Source organism: Anser cygnoides, chromosome 18, assembly GCF_040182565.1.
Source record: "Anser cygnoides isolate HZ-2024a breed goose chromosome 18, Taihu_goose_T2T_genome, whole genome shotgun sequence".
Lineage (NCBI taxonomy): Eukaryota > Metazoa > Chordata > Aves > Anseriformes > Anatidae > Anser > Anser cygnoides.
Window position 1 is genome coordinate 2537126 of NC_089890.1, and position 26780 is coordinate 2563905.

At 44.8% G+C, this 26780-nt stretch overlaps 1 protein-coding gene across 5 annotated transcripts in view; it reads right to left on the reverse strand.

Annotated features, from left to right (window-relative positions):
- GALNT17 (polypeptide N-acetylgalactosaminyltransferase 17) overlaps positions 1-26780 on the reverse strand; it is a 210236-nt gene that overhangs the window by 84175 nt on the left and 99281 nt on the right. Inside the window, exon 1 of one of the 5 annotated variants that reach the window (XM_013189318.3) lies at positions 19840-19981. The exons of 3 other annotated variants lie outside the window; for them this stretch is intronic. Coding sequence is in view for 1 of the 2 variants with exons in the window: in XM_013189319.3 (XP_013044773.1) it covers positions 14983-14990 (8 nt within the window). In the remaining variant the exon portion in view is untranslated. Of the gene's footprint in view, positions 1-14982; positions 15006-19839; positions 19982-26780 lie in introns of those variants that run through there. One more of the 5 variants, XM_013189319.3, reaches the window with a different exon arrangement.

Here is a 26780-nt window from a genome sequence, read left to right on the forward strand (position 1 = left end):
TTAAAGACAACAAAAAATCCTTTTACAAATACATCAACGCGAAACGGAGGACTAGGGAGAATCTCCATCCTTTACTGGATGCGAGGGGAAACCTAGTTACTAAGGATGAGGAAAAGGCTGAGGTGCTTAATGCCGCCTTTGCCTCAGTCTTTAGCGGCAATACCGGTTGTTCTCCGGACACCCAGTGCCCTGAGCTGGTGGAAGGGGATGGGGAGCAGGATGTGGCCTTCGCTATCCATGAGGAAATGGTTGGCGACCTGCTACGGAGCTTGGATGTGCGCAAGTCGATGGGGCCGGATGGGATCCACCCGAGGGTACTGAGAGAACTGGCGGAGGAGCTGGCTGAGCCGCTTTCCATCATTTATCGGCAGTCCTGGCTATCGGGGGAGGTCCCGGTTGACTGGCGGCTAGCCAATGTGACGCCTATCTATAAGAAGGGCCGCAGGGCAGACCCGGGGAACTATAGGCCTGTCAGTTTGACCTCAGTGCCGGGGAAGCTCATGGAGCAGATTATCTTGAGGGTCATCACGCGGCACTTGCAGGGCAAGCAGGCGATCAGGCCCAGTCAGCATGGGTTTATGAAAGGCAGGTCCTGCTTGACGAACCTGATCTCCTATGACCAAGTGACGCGCTTGGTGGATGAGGGAAAGGCTGTGGACGTGGTCTACCTTGACCTCAGTAAGGCTTTTGACACCGTTCCCCACAACATTCTCCTCAAGAAACTGGCTGCTCGGGGCTTGGACTGGCGTACGCTTCGCTGGGTTAGAAACTGGCTGGATGGCCGGGCCCAGAGAGTTGTGGTGAATGGAGTCAAATCTGGTTGGAGGCCGGTCACTAGTGGAGTCCCCCAGGGCTCGGTACTGGGGCCGGTCCTCTTTAATATCTTTATTGATGATCTGGATGAGGGCGTCCAGTGCACCCTCAGTAAGTTTGCAGATGACACCAAGCTAAGTGCGTGTGTCGATCTGCTCGAGGGCAGGAAGGCTCTGCAGGAGGATCTGGATAGGCTGGAGCGATGGGCTGAGGTCAACTGCATGAAGTTCAACAAGGCCAAGTGCCGGGTCCTGCACCTGGGCTGCAACAACCCCAAGCAGAGCTACAGGCTGGGAGATGAGTGGCTGGAAAGCTGCCTGGCCGAGAAGGACCTGGGAGTATTGGTGGATAGTCGGCTGAATATGAGCCAGCAGTGTGCCCAGGTGGCCAAGAAGGCCAACGGCATCCTGGCCTGCATAAGAAGCAGTGTGGCCAGCAGGTCGAGGGAAGTGATTGTGCCCCTGTACTCGGCTCTGGTGAGGCCGCACCTCGAGTACTGTGTTCAGTTTTGGGCCCCTCGCTACAGGAAGGACATGGACGTGCTCGAGCGAGTCCAGAGAAGGGCGACCAAGCTGGTGAGGGGTCTGGAGAACAAGTCTTACGAGGAGCGGCTGAGGGAGCTGGGCTTGTTCAGCCTGGAGAAGAGGAGGCTCAGGGGCGACCTCATCGCTCTCTACAGTTACCTGAAAGGAGGCTGTAGAGAGGTGGGGGTTGGTCTGTTCTCCTACGTGCCTGGTGACAGGACGAGGGGGAATGGGCTAAAGTTGCGACAGGGGAGTTTTAGGTTGGATGTTAGGAAGTACTTCTTTACCGAAAGGGTTATTAAGCAGTTTGTGTGTCAGGCTGCACACGCTCACCTCATCCGGCACCTAATCCTAATCCCAGGGGTTTTCAAATGGGAACAACTAATCCCTTGTGGAAAAAGTAGGCATCAGTGACGGTAAACTTGCAACAGGTACATTTGGGTACCACTGCTGGGTCCCCACCGTCCTGCGCACTGCAGCCCCCCGCAGGTTCAGGTGCCCGGAGCTGCTCGCGCTCAGTGAGCAGCAGGTCCGAATGGCTCCTGCAGGAGCTGCTTTGCCAAGAGCACGTCCCTTTGCTTGCTATTGGCAATAAATGCAATGCAACTGTAACTTCATCTCCTTCCACTGTCGCTAGACTGCTAATTAAATGATAATTACTTTTAGATGTAATATGTATAACGAACAGGCACTTAACAGGAACACGTTATTTACTTTTCTTTTTTAGCGTGAATATATTTTTTCTCAAGGGCAGCAAAGTGGCTGACTTTCAGTCATGTTCCTCCTCTCCACCTAGCAGAAAAATCACAGGAACAAATTTCACAGGTAAACAAATTTCTTGCTTGCTTCAGATGCTACTCCCAGCCCAACTCAGCAACAGGGCGTGCCTGGTTAAAGCAGGGCCTGAAGGTCTGAGTTGCTGCAGACTCCTTCAGGACCCAAACCAAGACTTAGGCAGCATGTCGTGTCCTGGCCTAGGACATGAAAGTCAGCACAACCCTATCAACTCACCAGCCTACCATGTCACAGCAAACACTCCTCAGGGGCCCTGCACTCAGCTGCTCCTCACACAGAGGCACCAAGAGGAATGAGCTCAGTGCAGAAAAACAAGCCACAACTGCTTTCTTCTTAAAGACGCAGCTGGGGGAGGCTGTGGCACCACCCACATCCGCACTGATATGCACGTATACAGACCAGTCTAAGCTGAGACTTTCAGAAGGGAGATGCCACACATGGGATGGTTCCATCCTGACCGTGCAGCTACTTTTTCACAGAATCACAGAATCGTCTAGGTTGGAAGAGACCTCCAAGATCATCTAGTCCAACCTCAGCCCTAACACTAACCAGTCCTCCACTAAACCATATCACTAAGGGCTACATCTAAACGTCTTTTAAAGACCTCCAGGGATGGTGACTCAACCACCTCCCTGGGCAGTCCATTCCAATGCCTAACAACCCTTTCAGTGAAGAAGTTCTTCCTAACATTTGCCCTTTTATGATGAAGATACACAAAATCACAAGGAAGGCGTTCATGACTAATCACACAAAACCAAAAAGCGTTCTCCAAGGCAGCGCTTACACCAAAGTACTCCTCCTCAGGTTTAAAATATGCTTCAAGTAACTACTAAATGGAAGATGGAAAAAACTACAATTCTACAGTTAAACTGTCTTTGAAAAGGTGGCGATAATATGAAGATGGGCTCTTTGATTATGAATGTGAGCATCACTCTAGAACAAACCTACCCGGTTTATGGCTGAAACGGTATTCTTACTCTGAACTCTGACCACTCAAACCAAAACCAGAAGCCAAGGTAGAGTCCTCTCTTGCTATGGATCATTGCCTGTAACAAAGATGCTGCAAGCCAAAACGATGCATCTGGGGACAGACACGCAAATGAAACCACCCTATGGGCTGTCACAACGTCGAGTTAATTCCCTTTTCAGCTAGGAACAGAGTGCAAGTCCCTGCCTCTGCTGGTCCCTAAGACATAATGTAAATGACAGAGCAGTGAAAGACGAATGCCATCATTACACAGAGCCGTGCTCGTGAAGGCAGGCACCCAGCACCTCTTCCACTGGACAGTCATTTTGCAGTCACTCTCAAACCTACAATGGAACCACATCACGTACTGGCCCTAGTTTCCTTCAGACACATAGAAGTACCTCCTAAACCTAAATTCCTCCTAAATACTAAACTAAAGGCACTATCAGAAGTCTGCATTGGCTGATGATTGAGCTCTTCACTACAAATTAGTTTTGCACAGGTCCACATTGCTTTCAGATATATTGCTGTAATGGATGCTGAAGTTAAAGATTCAGGAGACAGAAGTTATTGGGAATTTCATGGATATTTCTGCAGACAGAATTTGGGCAAACATGTTTGCTTTCACTATAGGCTGTTACTAAGAATAGGGACGTAAGTAATGGTTATTGACAGATGGAGCAGTTTCACTTTGTGGGTAAATGAGAGTGCACCGAAATAGCCCTGTAAGCACCTCAAAGAAGCTGAGTAATGCATTTATTTTGACAACTACTTGATACGAGCTGATTCGTAGGGAGGGCAACTCTCAGGTTTATCTTACCCTTCACGCATCCACAGCACAGAAGCACAATTCCTGAGAAATATAACAGATACATTTTGTGCCTCCAGCATTTAATAGTAAATGTCATTCTCATTTCTCGGGGTTTGGGGTTTATTTTAAACACTGAGCGAAGCAGATAGAAAAGAAAAATGAATATGGGAAGAACTATATCAAAATGTAAAAGCAAGGTCAGTAAAGATGATTGCCAGGTGAGGAAATTCAGAGGTGCAGAAGCAGTTTTGGATTCACCTCCATTTGGATTAGAGTAGATCTACCCAACCACAAATCAAGTGTCCTGGTATTTACGAAGGGATTTAACCAAACTGTCTATTTAAGGGTCAGGCAACTTTGAGCCAACAGCTTCAAAAGCAGTAATCACATCCAGTCCCAGGTGCATTCAACACCCCGATGAAATTTTAAGGCTCTGAGCATTTCCTCCCATAGATGCACAACAGGCTGGGGACCACTACTTCTGATGCACGTTCTCTTTGAAAAGGTGCCATGAAGCAACACAGATCACAGAGCAAGCAATGAAATTTTTATAGTTGATCTGCTGGCGGTAGATAATTTTCAAGCTGGTGCTTACACATCTGATCACCCAACCCCACAAGTCCCAAAGCCCAGCATGGCACTCTAGCCTATGATGTACTTCTGCTGGAATGAGGCACATTCAATGTGATTCCCCCTCAGAGCTGGTTTTCTTAAAAAAAAAAAAATATATACCAAAATGTATTAATTCTCTAAAGGAAGAACACGGATTCAGAGCCCTCGCGAAGCTGTTGGCAAAGCTATCAACAAACTCCTTGGTGTCAAGAGTTCACCTTCAACATTAAAAAAAAAGTACTCAAATTATGGGTTGCTCATGTGAGAAGCCAGTGCACATCATCAGCCAGCTTGCACACTCTGGCTGCTGATAATTAGGCAACTGTGCAAATGGGGATGAATGGGCTTAGCCATGTGTACAGTCAGCATCAGCCCAAGAAGAATTGGACCTGATGAAGAGCCAGGATTTCACTTGTACACGTAACTCAAAATGCCACAGGAGCTCATTTGAAATCAGCATCCTCAGGAAGCAAAGGAACACAGGTCCCTTTTCCCCTTCAAAGTGTCATCCGGAGGAATAAAACGTCATTCACTGACTACACGCAGCCAAACTGGAGAAGTCAGCATAAATGTTAATTTAGCTGCCCTTGCAGATGTTCTCTTGCAATTTGCAACCACTTTGGCAACGAGGTTCCCAAGACTAAAAGGAAGGCCAAGGAAGGCTGGCTCCTCTCCCCTGGGCCCCTCGCTGAGGCTGCAGGGGACTCCGTCGCTGCAGACGCACACCGCTACGCACACAAAGGCGCAGCACCCACCACGGTGCAGGATGGGAAGAAGGGTATTTGAGGTGGTCAGTCTTCAAGCTGCACGGTACAGTTTTGTAGCTTGATGTATACAAATGCAGCTGGGAGCAGAAAGGGAGCTGCTCATGTTTTCTGGAGAATGGTGAATTTTTTACACAAGGAGCCCTAAGTGCTTTGCCATTCGTGTTTTGCTAACGAAGCCTTTGTCCCACACCACAATGTTCCCAGCAGAAAGGCTGATTCTTTTATTTGTCTTTTGCCTAAAAGTTAAGCAGCACCAGATTCCTTGGCGGACAGGATCTGCAGTTTGCCCTGGCAGACCTCCAACACGCTGCAGGTTTTAAACAAATCAAGACTTTGTGATTCAATCCAAGGTCTGGAAAAAAACGGAGAGAGTCAATGCCAGTGTCTGAACTCCTAGAAAAGAAGTCAGGAAGGAACCTTTGTCAGCAGATTGTCTGAGGAATCCTGCAAATCCAAGATGAATCCAACCAAAGACTGTTGAACCAAACCAAGAGTTGCAATGAGTTCATGCCGTAACAACATGCTCCACGCATTCTGATCCACGCTGTTGAGTCTTGGAAAGCCATGTATGAAGTTAAACTGCATTTTGTAAAGCGTCTTTGCAGAGACTTCTTGTTTGTGCAAAATTACCAGTGGGAAGGAAAAAAAAAAGATAAAGGCATGTGCTAGGAATGACTGCCACTTTTATTACATGGAGAAACAGTTATGCCCTCTCCTTACAGAGTGCCACATGCCAGATGAGAGAAAAGCACTTTCAGTCCATTTTTGCTTCTAATCAGAAAACAAAACAAAAAAAACATGCACTGATTTTAGCATTCTGTGTAAAAAGCAGAGAAAAGCAAAGGAAGCAAGAGAAGTTTTACCCCTTGGCTGCCAGACCTTTTTCTTTACCAGGTGCAGAAGGAGGCTGCTGCAGTGCTAGGTGGTCAATCAGAAATGGGGAGCGAACAGCAAAAACAAACTCTTCTGAAGCAGTGGGGTAACCTGTACATAACCTACAGGGGACATGATGTAATGAAAAGGTTCATAGTCTGTATGTGAAAACTATCTGAACACTTCAGCATTGGTGTTACACTGAAGAACCTCTTCACCGATATCCCACTTTACCATACCCACTTTAATTAAGAGGTGAAAATCTGACATTTTAACATTTGACAGACTAAATTGGGGACGGCAGGCTCTCGCTGAAAAATTTAATCTGAATTAAGAAAAGCATATTGATGGTTCATGATGTATTTTAGAGATTTTTGCCTAGCAATTTTCAAAAAGTAAAAGAACATTGCCATATAAAACACTGCATAGTGTATACACTTTTAAAATTACTCCTTTATGCTTCTAGATGTGCCACATTAACAGAAGAAGCAGGAGTACAGCAAAAGACACTGTGGAAACAAAGTGTCCTGCTGGCAGCCATTTCAAAGTGTATCTCTCAAATTGCAATAAAAACTACACAAAAAACATGCTCTCAACTAGCATTAGCATTTAGAAATTTAGTTTGGCAAATTTTGCTCTTTATCTTGCACGCAGTACCTACTTTAGTAATATGTTTTCAATGAAAAGCTGACAACAAATGAAGCTCAGAGTACATATTTTCTACAGGATCAGTCCTTTGGGCAAAACCCTAAGCACGTCCTTGGCATCGACCATGAGTAGCTCCAATGGCTTCAGATCCCTGATGTTCCATGTTTCACTCTTACCCTGATCCAGAGCCTCAGCTTTTCACTGAGGCCAGAACAGTTCTTTACAATTAATACTCATTAAACTGCTTCCATCCACCTGAACATTTGTAAAAACAAACTCTTAGGGGGTGGGAGTTAAGAGAGAAGGTGAATGCATATGCAGAGCTTCACTTCTGCAAAAATCCCAACAGTGCCGCAAGATTTCAGCCCTAAATCTGGAGCCTGTGAGAATTTCCTGTATAACTCAATAATCCAGGTAACAAGAAAGAGAAGGAAAGAAAGTGCAGGATGAGGAATTATGAGAGCACAGCACTTGCTATCAGAGAGGTGCTATGATGCCAGGAGAAGGTCTGAGCTGCCTACAAAAAGCCAAATAAAAGCAGCTTAGAGAAGGATGATCTGGCTTCTTAGATATGGTTAAAACCAGAAGCCCATTTCCCTCTTCCCTTGGCTCTCCTCCATACTTGAAAATACAACAAGCAAAAAAATAAGCAGATGGCTGGTGCCACGCTGCGGCTGTCACAACCTCTGCCTTAATCATTTCCCTGCACAAAAACTGCATCTGCACCTGTGGGACACAGCAGTTCTGCCCTGAAGCGGCTGCAGAAGCTCCTGACACTATTTGTGACTGGGGCGATTTATTCTGGAGCTATTCTTTGGTTCCCTTGCTGGCTGTGAAGAGTTACAGGGCAGAGAGAAAGCCTGAAGTCATCTTAAAAAACTCAAATCATCCCCCCGAAATGCCAAATCCCCAAAGCGCATGCCCATTGCTCTGTGCAAGCAGCTGAGTTTCCATCTTGTCTCTCCCCGGTGGTTTGCTGGACTAATAGAGCTGCAGATGGGGCAGAATCTTCCCTCACACTCACAGAAGCTTCCCAACAATTTTTTTTGTACAATAATTTTATCAAAAAAGCTCAATTGATCAACGTATTCAATGAAAACCTCCTGTCCATTGCCCGCAGCAAACTAGCCTGGTCATGCACATGCATGCAGAGAGATCACAGGCAAATCAAGGATTTTACCCCACATCTCACCTTCCAGAACTAAAATGAAAAATCCAGCTCTCGGTTTAAACACAGCTTTTGCTGCTCTTTTGGCTTTCCGAGTGCCCCAGTGTCTCCAGGGCTGCTTTTGAACCGCACTGAGAAGATACAAGGGCCAAAACTCAGCAGTATTAGCCTGGGATTTAGAGCATCTGTGTAGTTGTTTTTTCTCCCCATTAATTTAATTTGACAGAAAATAGCAGGAAGGCTTCTGGCTCCCGTGTGGGTAAAGTGGATAAACAGCAGGAATTTTAAGGGAAGCTGAAACTAAACAGAAAAGGGAGGCAAGTGCCATGGCGAACAGCCCTTTGTGCCTCCTAACAAAGCAGAGCCTCCTTATCCCCATCCAACTCTATGTGCCCTGCATGTTATAATGAGACTATTTTCATGCCTACCACTCACCTCTTCCAACTTACCCTTTTATTTGATTTAGACCATTCTGATTGGAAAAATAACACAGGGCACTCTCCAAGGAAGGTCGTCTACCACAACGGACTCTGCAGGAGGACAGGCAGCGCTCCATCGCTGCCCAACCGCCCCCAGCTCCACCCAAGCCAGAATCAAGAGCAGCAAATCCTAATCCTGCTGCTTCAGAAAAAAAATGCAACAGTAAATAATTCCTTAATGGGAAAATATTTCTGTAGCTTTGTAGTCAGAACTGCATGAATTTAGCACCACAACTACTCTTACAGAGGAGCACTTGAAACCTTGTTTGTTTTTCTTCTGAACACTTTGCAGTGGGGGAAGAGATGCTGTACAAACTGCAGCAGGCGACACACAAGGCAGAGTATCTTATTTGGTGCAGGTATTCTTAATTACAATAAGACACGTTTAAGCAACGGTTGCTGACAACACCTGATTTACACCCTGAGGAGCAGCAGCAGATACAAGACCAATGTGAACGTCTCTGACCTCTCAGCACTGTATTTGAGCTGTATTTCCAAGCCCCAAGGCTCCTTTATTTCTTTAGAGATACCTCTGCGAAACAGAAATGCATACAGACTTGACAGAGGCTGGAGGTCTAATCTCAATCCTGTTTTGGAAGCTCGCTGCCTCCAAGAGGGGAAGGGGCAACAGGAATTTCTCTGCCGACTGAAGCCGAACATAGGTGTTGTAACTCCGACATACACCAATGCAACCAGGCAAGTCAAGCTTTTCCTCCTGCACAGCACATCCCAACACAGAGCCCTTGACACAACAAATAACACTCATCATAACGCTCCCCCCAGCCCCTCCAACAATTGGAAAAACCTTGGCTGAAGAGGAGACAGTTCTGCAATTGGCTTGCAGAGGGGAAAGGGTTTTAGCCACCATCATCAGGATTTTGACAGTGGTCTGGTACCTTCATCCAAAAGCTAAGCCCCCTGTGTCTGTCCCCACCTCTTTCAGCAACAGCAGGTTTTAATTACAGCAGAAACATGTAACACAACTTCGTGTTCTCAGTTACACCAACCCAGCAAGCCTCCAGCACAACCAAGTGAATGGCTCTGGATCAAGCCCAGATGAAGCGAGATCAGAGCGCGGCCGATCAGCTATATAAGGGACACATCAATTAAGCACCAGCTGCTTCACCATTTTGTGTAGTTTTATCAGCCGCCCACTTGGCCAATATAAACAATCAACAAGACAGTTCTATGGGAAATGGCAAATAGTCTGTGGCTAAAAGAGGATGATGTGTTTTTAGAAGAAGCCAAAACAAATCTCTCACTGACCTTAAGGGACTAACCACACCAAGTCAAACAACACAGATCTGCAGAGACCCAAATGTCTCTGGGTCTACTGGGATCTTTGGCGGCTTTGTGAGAAGGTAGCATCTAGAGATATTCTACAAAACCCTCAACCAGCTATTTATCAGAACAGTTTAGTTTTACTTTACCCACTGCAATAATAACCACTTGCCTGCTCTATAATCTGTCTAAAAGTATCTTCACCTAGAAACAAACACCTTCTACATAAAATCAATAGCTAAAGGCAAGTAACATGTGGACTTCATAGACAGAGACGGGCAACCCTTTTTGCAAAAGACTTTAATCCCAAAATATATTCAATTCAACCAAATACCTACACCAAGAGCTACCTGCCTGGGGACTCTCACAGGCACCATGTAGTGGCTTAGCACGGATTAGAAAGAAAATGAGGGCTAGAGAGAGGACTATCTTTGAGATTGGATTATTCTTCCCCACAATGGGGAGAATAATTCACTAGGGAGATGACCTACGCAGAGGCACCCAGGATTCTGCATCCTGACCGTCTTTCCTCTGACGGTGTTTTCAGAACACCAGCCTGGGCTCAGTGCACAAACCAGCGCATGGCTGGCTGAGCTCAGGGGACGGGCACTACAAGCCCCCACACGTGGTGAGCAATCCCAGAGCCAGCCCTCAGCCTTACGTGTAACCCAAAAGTGCCTGAGCACTTGTTCCATCTCAACCCAAAGCGGCTGCTGGCGGCACGTGGCTGCTTCGGGGACGCAGCTGTGACACGGCTGCTCTGGGGAAAGACCCAGCACGTACCTCAAGCTGCCCCCAGCCCTGCAGTAAGCGGCTTCAGGTAAACCAGAGCATGGACCAAAGCATCCCGAAAAGTTTCAGTCTCTACTTCAAGTATCTTTCTTTTTAAAGGATCTTAGTATTGAGCGCTGACATGTACTTACCTCCACGCAAATACTACCTTGCGATGCAACTACAGACATTCAGTTTTATTTTTTAAAATATTCTCATTTACATAAAGATGGAATGCACTGTAATACAGCACTTCAAAAAATAAGACTAGTAGTATAAGAGGTCTTTCCATCCACAGAAGAGTAGAAGAAAGGGACTCGAGAACAGCATTTATAATAGCAGCATATATTTGAAGCCCACTTTTAGTGAAATTTGTATAAGGATACACCTAGAAGCTTTGAATGGTAACAATGGCACTTGTGCTTTCGGAAGACAACATCCTGCTGGACAGATGAGCACATGCTCCCTCCGCTTCACTGTTCCACATCTGCACCGCATCTCCTATGCCCAGGAAAGGGATTTAAAATTACTTGGAAATTTTTGTGGAACATGAACACTGCCAGCAAATTACTAACACTTCTTCATGTTATTTCTTCCACCACCATGTCAGTTTTGCATTCCCAAGCAACAAAGAAAAAAAGGAAAAATTGGTAAGTCAAGTGCAATGCTCCAAAGTGAACTGGAAGACTAAAAGTTCCAGTAGGGAAGAGTTTACCTGCTATTTTTTTACAGAGAAGAGATTACAAGGCAGGAACGTAGTAAAGGGAACTACAAAAAGAAAATGGTATCAGAAATGTAAGTGATGCTGGGCATGCAGTGCTACACAAGACATGGAAAAGCTGAACATTCAGCATGTCTGAAGCATAGGTCCAGCGGCCCATTTTCAACATAGGCACAAACTGATGCTAAATCTGGCATCACTCGTAGCACAAGATGGGAGAAGAAGAACCTGCTGGGCTTGCCTTACGCACTCATTTTTCACAGGCACCTGCTGTCACCCGCTGGCAGAGGCAGGACACTGAGCTGGATGGAATTTTCATTATATTAAATATGATTATTCTTACAAAACTCCATGGATAGGAAAATGAATTGCCTGAACTATTTTTTAGCTGTAGTAGTTCTCACATGATCTTCAGTGCCTCAACAATCAATACATTCCTTATTACAACAGGTCATAAAGAGACAGAGGGAACATATATTCCAATATAGTTTTCTTGGAAAGGAACTTCCCTTCAGTCTTCATTAAATGCAACATTTTAGCAAAAAACCTGGCATCAAATTTTTGACTTCTGACATTTCCAACCAGCACAAGATTTCTGTGCTACTCCATGCATGAGTGAACTAAAAAGAAAGCACATTTCAGATGAATTGGCAATCTGCAAAAGGAATTTCATAAACGTTCATGAGATTTATTCAGGAGTGCAATGCTATCCCAATGACACCCATTATTTCTGCTTTCCTTTGATACCATTTCCCATTACGTGTGAATTAACACAGCAGCAATAATTCCAGTGTGCTAGTTAAAAGCTAGATACTGTCAAGAACTTGAGCTTAACTAGGCAAAATTTTCAAAATAATTCAGCTTCTCTGAAAGCCCCCATCTAAGGCAGGCTGTATCCAGAGTCACATAGATGCAACGCATTTACATATTTGGAAAAGAGTCCACCATTCCCCCTGCCACCGCAGAATCACATAAAGACAAACCAGACTTGAGTCCCAGGATTAACAGGAAATATTATTCAAATATGGGCAACTGCCAGTATGACTATATAAAACTGCCTGCTCCAGACATTTGACCTAAAAATCACATCTGCCTTCTTAGCAGATATATACAGTACACTGCGTTTGTGGGACCAAAAATTTCATGCTTGCCACACTGTGCTTGGAACAGATGCTTGACAAAACTCCAGGGATATAAATAGGGCAATCATTTACTAAGGCCATATGTTGGAAGCATGTAAGATGTACTTGCTTAACTGAAAAGCCTTCAAATAATGGTAATGATAATAATAGGATTGAGCAGATCTCAGATCTAATCTCAGATTCTTTGGAGCTTTTTGATTTGGAGCATTATTTGCTAGAAACTCAAATAACCTCTAAATAACATTCTTCTGTCCCACCTCTGACAAACATCTGTGTTACCGATGGGCAGCTGTGGGGGCTGACAGAGGGCCCAGAGGTCCCTGAGGAGATGGGGCCTTAGAAACAACCCTCCTGTGATCCTAGCAGCACAGATATCCTCACTGCATAGAGCCGTCTCAGACTGACTGAAGACCCTGCAAACACAGCCCCAAGTACCTCTGACCACCCCTCCCAAAACCTCTTGCTTTTTAACACCAAGGAGACTTCCCCAGCAAATTCCACGCCTGGTGGAGCAGAGGCTGTGGAGAAGACCTGCTAACAGCATCCCATGCCTGCAAGGCACTTACCAAGACGACGGAGCCAGGCTCTTTCACTCCACCTCCCAAAGCCTGACACTGGAAGTTACCGTGATTAAATACGCAGCTCTACAAAGAGCTCCATCTAGATACTGCTTGCTAATGCAACAGGACGTGTTACAGACAGATTTCTTTGTTATTTCCTGGGTAGAAACCCCTTCCCCTTCAGTAGCCTTCATATTTTGATGTTTCTAATTTCACTGTTATGTTTTTTGGAACATTAAATATTTCCTGGTTTGGGTTCTTAATATATGGGAAATTATGCGCGCCATATGCGAGGGGGAGCAAAACGCGCTGACTGCGCAAGTGGGTGGAAAAGTCTGGGGGGGATAGCAGCAGAAGGAAGGGAAGACACTGCATTATATATTAGTGTTTCAAAGTTGCTGAGCAAAGGAGGAAGGTTATGGTAGCCAGGTTTGAGATACACCCTTCCTCCATCACTCTAGTCCCCAACGGCAAAGGAGAGAGAAGTGCAAGCCTGATGCCCAAATGTGAAACATATGGTGAATAATTCAGAACTCATCCATTTTTCTGATGAAATTTCAGGAAAGAGATAGATACATCAGTATTTGACTGATACTTATTACTGCTGAAAGGGACAAATACTGCAAGGTGCCCGTTACCAGCAATCTTTGTGAGACCTGTCCACGGAGCTGAGTCTCACAGGTGAGGAGGATGCTCAGTTCTTTTTGTCCACCAGCATATCCCAGCTCAACTGCTGGGAGAGTTTAGCTCTTCTTGTTCTTGTCAAGATGCATTTTCAACTTCACTGCCTCACTTATTTCCCTCTCTTGTTTCAGAGGCTGAATATTCAGCAGCATGCACAGGAAGACTCACTTTGGGTGAGAACACATTCGTTTTGGTAAGAAAACAACAAGATACAGCCTGAAACTTCAGAGCAGGGGTAGTTGCCTATAGAGGATTTGTTCACCGAAACTGTCAGTGCTCCCAGACAAACCCACCAAACACTTGGCCTTCATGAACTACTGCAAATGTTCTCATTTACAGTGAACGCATTATTGTATTTTACAAAGTTTTAGTTCACAATGAATAGTAATTGTATCCTAAAACCTCAGCTGACACATTGAAGCAAGTCACTTAACAGTGCTTAGAGGTCTTCAGAACCAAAAGCCAATCTTCAAAGGCGACCTGGATGCCTAGAATCCTGGATACCATCAATTTGGGGCAGATCCCTTCCGTTCTCTTACTGCTATGAGGAATGAGGAAAATGTTTCTGCAATCCCATTAGCCTTCCCAATTTTGCAGGAAAGGTTCAGTGTTAACAGTGAGGCATTACCACCATAAGGTAACTAAGCTGGTCAACTGTTTATTCTCAGCAACGCAGCTCTTTCACTGAAGTATGTTAAGGGATACCAGTAGCAAGCTGGATTTGCAGGTTTCTTCCCTGCTGATTTTTTTTGTGCTTTTGGGGTTGGGCCCTGATAAAACAAATGCAACAGCCACCTTACCCAGTTCTGCAGCCAGGAACCTCCCAAGAGCTCGCAGTGGTGACAGCAAGGCCACCTGTATCCTTAGGGCCAAGGAAATCTCCCAGACATGGGACCCCCACGTTCACCTCATCTTCCCAAGCCCTTCAAAACCACTCTTAAATGCTAAAGTGGTGTTCATCCAAGGGCTGGTCCTAGGTGTGCTGGGGTCAACTCCACACCTTTGACTTTTGAGCCATTACAGGTTTATCCCACCCACAATCTACAGTTAGTAATTAGGAGGACGTTTATTCCAAAACTGTCCTGAAGAAAGAAGCTTTCCAGAAAGGCAGCATTGTTTTTCTCCATCTTCCCAAAGGCATGCTATGTTTGTGGCTGTCCCAACAGCCTTGATCTGAATGAAATCAATACAAACTCTCTGCACTTGGCCACAACTTCTTAACACCTCTCCCCTCCACAAGTGGACACCAGTAGTGACTTGGGGACAAAAGATGTAAAACACCACCCTTCTTGTGTGCCTTGCCTGTGCAGTTATGCGTGTTTCACAGCCAGCTGCTGCGAGATGAGAAAAATGACCCGCCTGTTACCTCTGCATCTCCTCTGCTAGCAGCAGTGCAGACTTCAGCTCTGTGAAACCACCTATGGGATCCCTGGGCTGGCTCAGGGCACAACGGCCCCAGGGAACCGGCTCCGGAATGAGAGGGATGTTCTTACTTGTGAAGTCACACAAGAAGTGGTGGGGCCAGCCCAGGAAAAGTGTCACCACTTACCGGTGGTCCCACACATTTTTGGGCTATCCAGCTCCTGCCTGCATCACCATGCAGTGCTGCTAGGAACACACATCACGCCCTGGCAGGTTTTTCATGGAATGACATATAACACAATGCACTTTTTCCCAACACGATCGTTTGTTTTCTGTCTCCTACTGTGCACACACTGCCTTGCAAAAGAGCTTAGTTTAGACAGATACAGTAAATAAATGTGCTGAGAGATTATATAAATTAGTGTTTTGCCCCCAGGGTACAAGCCCCTGACTCTGTTCCTGTCTTCTTTACAGCCTGATGTGTGGCCTTGGGCGAGCCACTTATGCTTCCTATGCTTCCCTCTACCTGTGCACACCCTTCTCTAGCTATTCAGTCTTCAAGGCTTTGCAACAAGGATCGCAGCTGCCACGTATTTGGTCCATGCCTATTAAAAGCTTAATCTTGTTTGCCATCTCTATGAGAATTACTGTGATACAGAGAAAAAGCACCCACCACAGTTTCAACAGGTCAAGGAAAGAATGACCAGGCCATGCATTATAAATAAGAGTTAACTCTGAAAACCTCTCCCCACCCCCAGAGGGGAAAAAAAAAAAAAAAAAATCTCATTGACCAGAACGAGATTCAGTTGGTCAAGCTGACAATAAAGGCTTGCAGTTCCATCCGTAAATTAAACTGACGTGGTCACAGCCGATATGATACTTTTATGAACCATCTGCTACTGGCTTAAATTTGCTGTTAGATGCGGTTAACGTTTGCAGTTATTAAACTTTGTCATTTTAAGACAGTTTCATGTTATTATAAATTAATTTTAGCTCATATGACTCACACTGCTGTTACCAGGATACTTCTTTGAGACAGAAAAGATAGCCCAGCCAGCCCCTCCGCATCCTACTGCCTCCATCCTCTTCCACCTTGTTCTCCATCACGCCTAACAGCAAACAGGTTTTACGATCTGCTGGTTAAACCTAATAAGCCAGACCCTGGGGTGGAAAAACCCCCTTTTCACCAGCTGGAAATCTAACACACGGTGTTTTCCACAAAGATCACTTACAGCAGCTAATACTTTGCATAACTTTTGAAAGAGCGTTTGCAATTAATTACTATTCCCTTGCCTTTTTTGCCTTTCCCACTAAGAGACCAGAAAGAAAATCTCTCCTTCATAAACCGCAGGACACAAACCAAGCAGGATATTTAATGGGCCACTATAGTTATATACAGGGAAGATTCTTCTTTTCAGGGAGCATCCTTGATGTTGGATGTTAATGAGAGAAAATCTTTCTGAGCGGAAGAGCTCTTCAGAGATTTTAAATATCTCTATTTCTTGGGATTTTAGAACTCAATCAACATTTTGCATCTACAAGGGATGAAAGAAGAACTCTTGGGAGCTCTGCAATCTGAATTCCAGCTTCCTGCTACCATGCCCTGTTCTCTTAGAAATATTTCTGTAGGGCAACCACAGGGGCAAAATGCAGGTGGTGCTGCAATTCATGATACAAATTCTCTGTCATGCTTTAGCAACACAATCTTTTGCACTCACAAAGGATGTCACACTGACTTTCCTCAGCTGCCTTTTCTACACACAACAGAGTAAAGTGGGGCATCACAGCATCCTTCACCTTTATCATCTGGATGGAAATGAGAACAGAATGGCCATTCAATTTTTAGGCTGCAGGATGAGGATGGTGATCATCTTGTTGAAGCCACCTCCCAAATATGGAGTCACTAGAAAAAGAGAGCTAAAAAAAAAAAAAATCATTCTGCAGGGGGAATTAATAAGCTGCACAATAATACAAGTTCACAGCTGGAATTAAGCTTGTCATATGGAAGACCTTCAGAATTAGTTTTTGAAGTTTAGCCTGAAACGCAACACTGGGGATTATTTCTCATTGTTTCTCCCCTGCATTCTGCAGGGAACAAGGGTAGAGTCCAGATCAGAACATCCAGGTGTGGGAAAGGGTTGTGTTGAGGAATCTCTTCACACGGGGCACTCTACAGGCCTTCCAGTGCTGGGTGGTGCAGGCAGCTGGCACAGTCAGGATACGCACAGCGATTCTCCCCTTCCAGCTAACTTCACCAGCTGATTAACTTGAAGGTAAGCTCTGCCCTACTTCCCAGCGCCGCAGCACGGGCACAGACCTGCACCAGAAATCGGAACCCACACAGTTGGCAATGCCACCACCTGGACTTGCGCCCTAGCGATGTTATTGTCCTATTGTTATAGCAGCACGTGCAGTAGCCTGCCACCACACCAAGCGTGCCTCCATGGTTTATCACAGGGACACACGTGTCCACTCCATCCCTGCCCTGAGATCAGGTCACACATCCCACCGCTGGCTCTGGAGCTGATGAGCTCCATGGCTCCGTGCTAAACCCATTGCAGAGTTTTCAGCTGGCTCAAAGCACAAAAAGAGCAAGCTTGCCCCTGCCCACCGCACTGGCCATGCTTCTCCACACTGGTGGGACAGCTCTTGGCACCCAAATCCACAGTGTATCATTAGCCAAGGGGTAACTGCAAACAAAAAGGCTAAAGCAAACTGCTTTCAGAGGACAAGCATGCTGCTGCTCAGAGCCAGGCCCGGAACTCTTGTTTATTCTAAGCCACAAATCACAAGAGGCTGCTCAGGGAAAAAAAATAAATAAATAAATAAATAAATGAAGGTTATTTTCCATTTGCTTGTACACAGCAAGAAAGATAATGCCGGTTTGCTTTAGAATAAAAATGCCACTAGTTATTTATCCAGGTGAAGAATTAGGTATACTGCACTAGCTAGCAAAAGCTCAATGAAAAAGTAAATCCTTAGGATGGAGTGCACGGGGCAAAAAAAGATTAATTGATTTGTGACTACAAGGAGGTTTATTCAGAACCATATTTATCACTACAGTGGTTTTGAATTCAGTAGAACCTCTACTCAATTTTCTTCTGCAGCCTTTCTTTGCTGCTAAAGGAAATATATCAGCAAGAAAAGAGAAATGACACTTAATTTTTAGGAGCATCACTTTGCTTCAGAAAATATACTAGGCTCCAGAGCTGCCGTTCTAGGATATCTGCCCACCATTCACACCCAGGTGGGATTAGGCAAAAACTGAGCATTTCTCAGCTGACTAAAATGAGAGCATCATCACTACGGTGGAGGAAATGAAGATTTATGTTCTGATTTTACTCACTTTTACCTCACAGTGTTGAGGTTGATGAGTTGCTTGGAGTGGAAGATTGAAGAAAAAAGGAGAGACGTGCATGCTCTCTGCACTAGCTCCCACTTCTGCAGCAAGAGTGTCTATAAGCCAGGAGACAAGCTGTACCCACAGATTTTGCAGACTTCAACTCAAAGGCACAGTTGAGATGCTGTCTGGGGGCTGTTCTATGCTACAGGGTCTCACCCTGCTGAGAAGTTACTGAAACTTCAACAAAACATACACTTCAAAAGACAAACCTGCAATATTTCACTGCCAGTTGTATTACTGATGGAAAACACACCAATTTATCCTGCTTGTAGTTCAGCACCTGTTCGCAGACTTCAGCGCTGTCCCTTCTACTCCTCTTGCTCCAGAACAAGCAACCAGCACACGCTTTGAAAGCCACTTTGCAAGCACATATGAACCGTGGGGTTGTTACACCCGTACCACAGACAAAGTGTGATGCCAGAAAGAGAAAGAGCTAACACAAACCAGGCACAACCAGAGGTGTTGAACCCTGCTGGATTCTGGCATCCAATCTTCTGATTTTCTGTCTTTCCAATAAATTTTTGATTCAAGTATGCATTTGCTTGTATTTAGCCACTATGGCAAATGGGACTGCTTTAAAATACAGAGAGATTTCAACACTGTACAGACAAGTTAATCATTTATTTCTTTGCTTCTTATTTCAGAAGCCTGAATTACACCATAATTACCTGAAGAGAGGCTATAAAGACCCAAGCTGTTTGTCCAGCAGTCTTACTCATTTTTGCACGGTAAAGAAATTATCCCCCCCCCCCCAAATCAGAAAAATAAGAAAAATACCCTTCAGTGCTTCATCCCTTTTTACAATAAGCGATGTGCTAGTTCACACAACAGTGAGCATTTTAAATCCCAATTAAAGGATTAGATCAAACAATAATTCTGGACTATTTGGCATCCTGCAAGCTACTTGGAAAGAAACAGGCACATTTCTGCAACTGCAAGAAACTCACCTGAGGTTTCCTTCATGGGCTGAAAGAGAACACAGGCTAAAGCAATAAAAACAAGCAGAAAGAAAGTGGGCTGCCAAAGGCTTGGAAGGCCTAAACTGTGGGAAACGGCAATACCTTGCACAGGAGCTGACTTTCTCAAGCGCACGCATAGACGAAAACCCAAACCCAAGACCGTGCAAGCAAAGAACAGATGAAGTTACAGGTCTTCTCAGCCAAATAAATCTTTACAAATAAAGAACATGTTGCCCAGTTTGAAAGCAACACCTTTGGCTCGGTGCATCGTGAGGGCCGGACGATGGCAGGAGCTGGCACTTGTGCCCCAAGGGCCTGCAGAAGAGGCCCTGCTCATCGCCATGGCCAGGCGGCCCTGCTGCCAGGCCTTCGTCTAACTCCTGGCCTCGAGGCAGGGCCCGAGGGTGGCACCAGCTGGAAGGAGATGGGATGAGGAAGCTGCGAAGCCCTCCTTCAGCTTCCCTCTCGCAACAAAGCGGTTACGACTCAAAACGTTTACCTATTAAGCTGTCCCTGCACGGTCCCAGATGTGTCTTGCTGCAAACATTTGAAGACATTTCTCCTTAATTCCTGGTCTTCCCTGCGCCTTCTGGAAAATGAGCCATGACACACGAGGCATTTGTGATGCACTGCAACTATGACACCGGTTGTATTTCCATGGCAACTCTCCCCCGCTCCCCTCAACTTATAGATATGCATTCCCTGCAGAGTTCGGCTGCAGCCACAGATCATTATATTTAATCTGAACAAGTCTGTACCTGAGTTGACTTCTATTTCATGAAACTGCATAAGAAATTAAATTTCACTCACTATTTACTTCTCTTATATCCCAGCGTCATTACTTGCCGCGCTGCGCTGTTACTTGTTGGCATTTTGCATCACTACATAATGATCCAATATCAGATAATGTTAAGATGCAAAAAAACACTCAAAACACCAGACAGCAATTTTCTGCTCAGTTTCCCAATTTAACCTGAATTGATACTACATTGTAAGTTTGGATGAGGTTCAGGGACTACTCTAATTATAATAGCATCTTGGGCAGCAGCAGTCACTTGCATCCTGCCTTTTTGATACTGGCCTTGATAGTGCAATTAAGAGGCAAAAGGGAGAGCTCGTTTCCAAGATTTGTCCTAATGAAGAGTAAGAGGCCCCAGTGCTAAACCTTGTCATTTTATCAGATTGCTGCCTCCAGCCCAATATAGCCCTGAACTCCAATCAAATTCATTATGTTTTATCAATATCTGCTTCAAACGGACATGTTTAGCTTCCTCTTCCAGGACTAAAACACAGTTTGATCATAAGCACACCTGGCAGGATGCAACATTCACTGTCTCTTTGCACCTCCTGCAAAGCTTATTCAGCTTGCAAGTTGAAAAATGTTTTTTCCTCTCTCCCAACCACTGCAGATCTCTTCTGGTTGAGTCAGTTCTTTTCTCTTCCATCCCCAGAGGCCACCAAGAAGAGACACTCAGCAGGTTACACATGACGGCAGCAACCCAGCACGCCTTGCTGGATTCACCTCCTTGCCCCAAGGATACCAGGAGACAACAGCAAAGTGCACGGATGTAACCAAAAGTAGTTTTTTTCCTGCTGTCAGACCACAGAACCAGATGGAGAATGTACCCACCCTGTTGGGCATTACCCCTCAGCACGGGGAGCTTCTTCCGCCAGCATTGCTGAGAGCTCTGCCTATTGAGGAGCAGGTAGGATTTTTCTAGCCGAGCACAGCTTTCTCCACTCCCCATTAACCCTTTTTTTCCCCTTAAAATGTAGCTCAGAAAATAGCAAAGTGCTATAGTTGAAGCCCGTATCCCTGCGCACCAAGCACACACACAGCCCTGCTGCTTACATGGGGCTGGACTCAAATGTTACTTACATTAACACCTCACATGGTGCCTGATAACAACTCAGGGTAAACATTTCCTGAAGGAAACATGGAATTATTTTCCTCCTCTTTGGAAAGCCTCTGTAAAGAGCTGCCTTATGTAGAAATGGCCAAATGAAAGATGAGAGCAGGTAGGGGCTGGCGCATAGGAAGATAACATATTCGAAACAGAATGATTTAACATTTTATGCAGCCTTCGTCTGAACTCAGCTGGCGTCCATTTCTGTATCTGCAATAACCCTTTTTATTTGATACCTGCAGACAGTAGTTTCTGCATTTTAGCCAAGCCTATAAAGATAACAGAAAATACACCAATCGCACTCGGTTATAACTGGCCATTTTGCAGCAATGAAGCCTAAACGAGATAGATTCCAGGATGAAACAAAAATGAAATAAAACCAGGATTTGCTAGTCTAAGATACATTATTTCTTTGATGCTATCAGAGACACATCTTACATCTCTCTCCAGAAACAGTTCTCCATGTTCACGGAAGATGCAAGTGACAGGCAAAAACAAATCCATTTGGAAAACACGTAACTTTAAATTGATGTATTCAAACAGACCCCGCAACGTTATTTTGTCATATGTCATCCTCAAGCAAGGCAATGCACGGCAATGTACGGTTAGGACTATTGCCCATGCAGACACGACTTTGTGTTCCAGTCGTTTATCAGATACAAGGCGATCTGAGAGTTTGAATCATGAATGTCCCCATCACAAGTGCAGTCAAGTGCCAAACCCCAACCAGCACACGGGACCGTACTTAGATTTTAAGCAGTCACACACACACACCACATATTACCAATTACTGAGGACAGTCAAGAAAAAATTCTTTTGGAAGGGAAAAGCAATATTTTAGCGTTTCTTTTTATTCTGCACCAGATACAATGGGATTTTTATTTTATTTTTTACTACTGGCAGAGAGGAAAAGGACCAAAAGATGACCCTAACCTACAGCACACATGCTGAGTATCTTCCTGTTCAGAATATTCAGCCAAGACATCAAAAAGTCAAAGCAGCAGCTGAATCCAGGGCTTCCCTGCCAGGGGTGTGCATCCTCACCACAGCAGCAGGGTTAGTGCATTTTGCTTTCAACCCTTTCTCATGTTTGATAAATTATACAGATTAGAAGAGCTTTAACCAAAAGGCCTGGAAGCGTATCCCAAAATGCTAAACAGTAACCTAGGACTGCACAGGCTTTGGTTTCCCATTTTCCAGGTCACTGCTCTGAACTAAACCAGGCTGCGTCTTGCTGCCAGTTAGGACATGTCACACGGCTCTCAAAAAACAAAACCAAAAGCCCCAGGCAGGTCTGGCCGCAACTGCTACAGCGCCACCACAATCTCATTTTTGAAAAAATGGCAAAAAGAAGGAACTCAATGCAATCCTTTCCCACCTGCGCTCCAGAGGAGCTCTCCTGGGTACCACTTCAAGTGCTGTGGGTAAGTGCATCACCAACTCCTTGATGGGGCACCAAACCTGGGTTTCCAACTTCAGCTCATTTTTTGTTTCATCTCTGCAGTTTGCCTTCAATAAATCATTTTCCTTTAAAATAAACTGCTCCATTGCAGTGTTCACTCATGCACAGGAAATTAAAACGTGTTATAAAAGTAATTTATGCACCCCGTTGGCCGCAGCGCCTGTGGAATATGCCTCCCTGGACACACACAGAAAGCATTTGCACATGTTTGATCTGAGTTTTGCTAAACAGTGCTGGAAATAGCTGAAAAGTTTTTCACTATTTTTTCCTCCCCAGGTGAAAAACTTCATCAAAATGGACATTTGCACCAGGCAGGGCGGAGGAGGTACCACTAAATACGCCACCCCTGAAGAATCACAACGTTTTCATTTTTAAATAACAAGGGTACAGAGCAGTTCAAATTCTTTTCATTAGGATTGTCATATTGTTCTTGCTTTCTCTGAAAAAAAAATCACAGGAGAAAAATAATTCCCAACCAGTTTTAATTTTAATTGATTCATATTCAATCCAATGAGGTCATGCATGTTTAATTATCATCATCTTTATTACAGATGGAAAATCAACTTCCTCTGATGTTGCTATGCTAATTATCATCTCATTTGTTCAGCAACAGCATCTAGACAACTGATCGAGATTACGGCAAACAAATAGCAAAAAGACCCATACAGAAGCCACTATAAACAGTGGTCAAGGTTCAGCAAAGTAGTTCACCAAGTAGCTCACATTTAGCACCTTTTAAACACTCCTGTTTAAGCTCTTTGTGTTAGGAGCATGCTTGAGTATTTTGCTACATCACACTTCCAGTAAATGAAAGAAGACAAGTGGGAGGAAAAAATCATCACATTCATTTAACCGACAGGAATGGAGGTGCAGAGTAATTAAAGATGAGCCTTTCAAGGGATAAAACGTTTCTGAAAGGCAAGACTGTTAAAAACATCTCTTGGACTAGACTGATTGTAAGGAATAAAGCATTCTTGGATAGATTTTTATAAATCCCCTACAGCACCAGTACATCACCAGGCACCTATATATACCTTTGCCAATTTGTCCCCTGCGACTGTTCAGTTGCCAAGTTGCCTGTTGGTGGTAAGTTTTCTTCCAAACGATGTTGTCATTCAACACCCTTTAAAAGGCAGCTATGGGGACAGAGATGCAAGTAAACAAAACCAAAAAACTGCCAACTGAAAACGTTTCACTTCTTTTGCCTTATAAAGGAGATAGGTAAACTCATTGCTAATTCTGCTCCAAGCAAGCGTAATTCTTCTACATCCAAATAAACTGTGGCATCTCGGAGTACAGTTATAGCACATTAGTGCAATGATGCGCGTGACCCAAAATAAGAACATGAGGACCAGGAGACTGCTCTCCAAAGCAGCTGGGTGTACATATCTTTGAAATGGTTATTAAGTTCATTTAAGTACCAAATTAAGCAAAGAGTGGGAGGAAAGACTGATGAAACTATAATCTGATCTCCTGATCCAAGTTTAACCTTGGCTTGCGGCACTGCCTGGTTTTATACTTATTTTTAATTTAGTAATGCTGTGATGATTTATTTCTATGTTAAAGCCTATTTCACAAAAGCACAAAAAGAAGCTGCTGTATAAAAAGAAAATGCTCCCTCGCAGTTAAAAATGAACCCATTTCACTAGGCATGCAGGAATTTCTTGACTAAGCTAACCATAAATCAGCAAGGGAAAGACTGCTCACTGGAAAAAAAAAAAAAAAAGTTATGCTGCATTGTCTTTCTGCAAGGCTATTTCATGCTAAAATGGAGAGTGTACCTCTGTTGTACAGCCCCGATAACTAACAGGCCTGCAAAGCTCCTCAGTTTATGTCAAGACCTCTGCAGCAATCTCGACGCAATAAGTATTTCACCACACAGAGCATTAAGTCCCTTCTGATCGCCGCTTTGGTGTCGCAGGCCTGAAGAGGCCATCAGCCTTGTGCCAGTCCAGTAAAACTACCAATCCTTTATTATACTTGTCTTCATGAACACCCACGTGAGTTTCCTTGGCAATACCTACGTATGCCCATCCCCAAATCAGCTGGAACAATCAACTGTGGCTAGCAGCAAGCCAGCCATCTGCTTCCCCAATCTCCTCATTTCTGTTCCTAAAGTAAATGGAATCTCTCCTCTCCCTCCACTTTCCACTTATTTTTAGCCCATCCTTCAGTCAGAGCTCAATTCCCCAAAAAGTACGCAGGACTGCATATTGCGTGCTTCCCTCTCTCCTTACAGCTGCATTTTCCTCCAGCAGCAAAATTACAGCAGAAACATTACGGTTGTTGACCAGCGGCCAGAGAGCTTTACAATACAAAGAGAACAAAATAGCATTTAGATGCGACAGACCTAAATCCAGAAACTCACTGAGATGAAGGTGAAATACCGTCACCAAACCTTGTGATCTCAAAGAAAAACATTTTTTTTTCCTCTTGGAAGCAGTGACCAGACTCACAACTGCCCACATCTAAGTGCAGATGCCTACGGACAAACGGCAAGGACAAAACCCAGTGCTCATGCAGTTTCTTTTTTCTTTATACTTTCAGCCTGCTTCTGAGATGATACTCACACAGCTGTCAACCGAACCAAAAAGACAGGATTAAACACTGGGGTGACGTAACATTAGTAAGTGTTCACGTCCCTTTCCTTTACCAAGAAGCAAAGGAAATGCTATAACACATCCTAAGTCATTGTGAAAGTCGCAGCTGTACTGAGAAGAGAGAAAAATCCTCGGGGAACTGCTCTGGGCCACCTCATGCTCTGTTTTAAACCAAATTAACACCTGCTTTTCAGGCCGATGTAATTAACACTATAATGGCACCACTCACTTACAACCAACCATCTGATCCCTCTGCAGTCAGAGCAGTCTCGAAGGATGCCGTCATGCTGTGTGCATCGCTCTCCCCGAACAGCCTCGCATCAAACCCTGTCGTCTCCTCTCTTCCAGTGCAAGAAGCCCACTGACCGGGCACAGAGGAACTTCTTGATTTCCTTGGAAAGAAACTTAAACCGCATCCCCAAGGCCCTTCTCAGTGTCAGCCTTTGTGCCTGTCTCTTCGGCCACAACTGTCCTCATCACATTTTAAGGTCCAGCTCCAGTCCCACTCAGGGGCTTCAACATCCCAAGCAGCCCGTGCCCAGAGCCTGCAGCTCTCCCACTCTTTTGTTTTTTCTGCTTACTGAAAGTTTGCACTGAAAGGAATTCAAGACACTGCTTTTTGGCACCCAGCCTTGCCACGCTTAAAGAAAAATTTCTATCATTACAATAGGAAAAGAAAAACAAACCACACTTATTTCCCCTAAAAAAAAAGAAGCCAGAAACACTAAATCACGTGGTTGTTAAATCCCATGTGGAAACAGTTTATGGAGAATCTCTGCCGAGCTCTCAGAAACCTGTCAGCTGCTCTTTTCTCCCAGGGCTGGACTTGACAAGAACATCTACGCTAAACCGGGAGCGCAAGAGAAGGCAATTATAAGGTGCACATCTGTGAAAATGATTGATGGTTTTTCTAATTGCAAAGAAAAATAGAGCAGTGGTGTCGGCGGCAGCGACAGTAACAGAATGGACTATTGCCTCTGCTGACATCAATCTAACACTTAGCAGAGGAAAGACCTCTTTCAGAACATCTCCAAGCAGCGACTTGGGGAAGAATTTATAAGGACTGTCGCACGTGAGCTTCCCTCTCTCTAGGAAGCGAGGAACCTTTCAGGGCCGATCCGGACAGCAGGCTGGGTGCCACAGAGCAGCCCACCCCACGATGCCCCCATCCTGCAGGGCAGAAGCCTCCTCCAGCCCACTTCTCCCAGTGGGCAGACGGGCTGGCTGCAGCCACAAAACTTCGAGGTCTTCAGGCACCGTGCAAAACCACCAACAGCTGTTTGCTTAAACGCTTGTTTTTCTTCCTTCTTGATTTATTTTTTCCTGAAAGAAAATCACATAGACAGAAAGGACAAGGAAATAGAAGGATGTGCTACACTGACATTTGAGCAGCGATGCTTTGCTATTGGCTTGTGCTGGGCTAACAGAGACTCCGCAGCAGATTATCATTCCTGCCTCCATGCCTGTATTG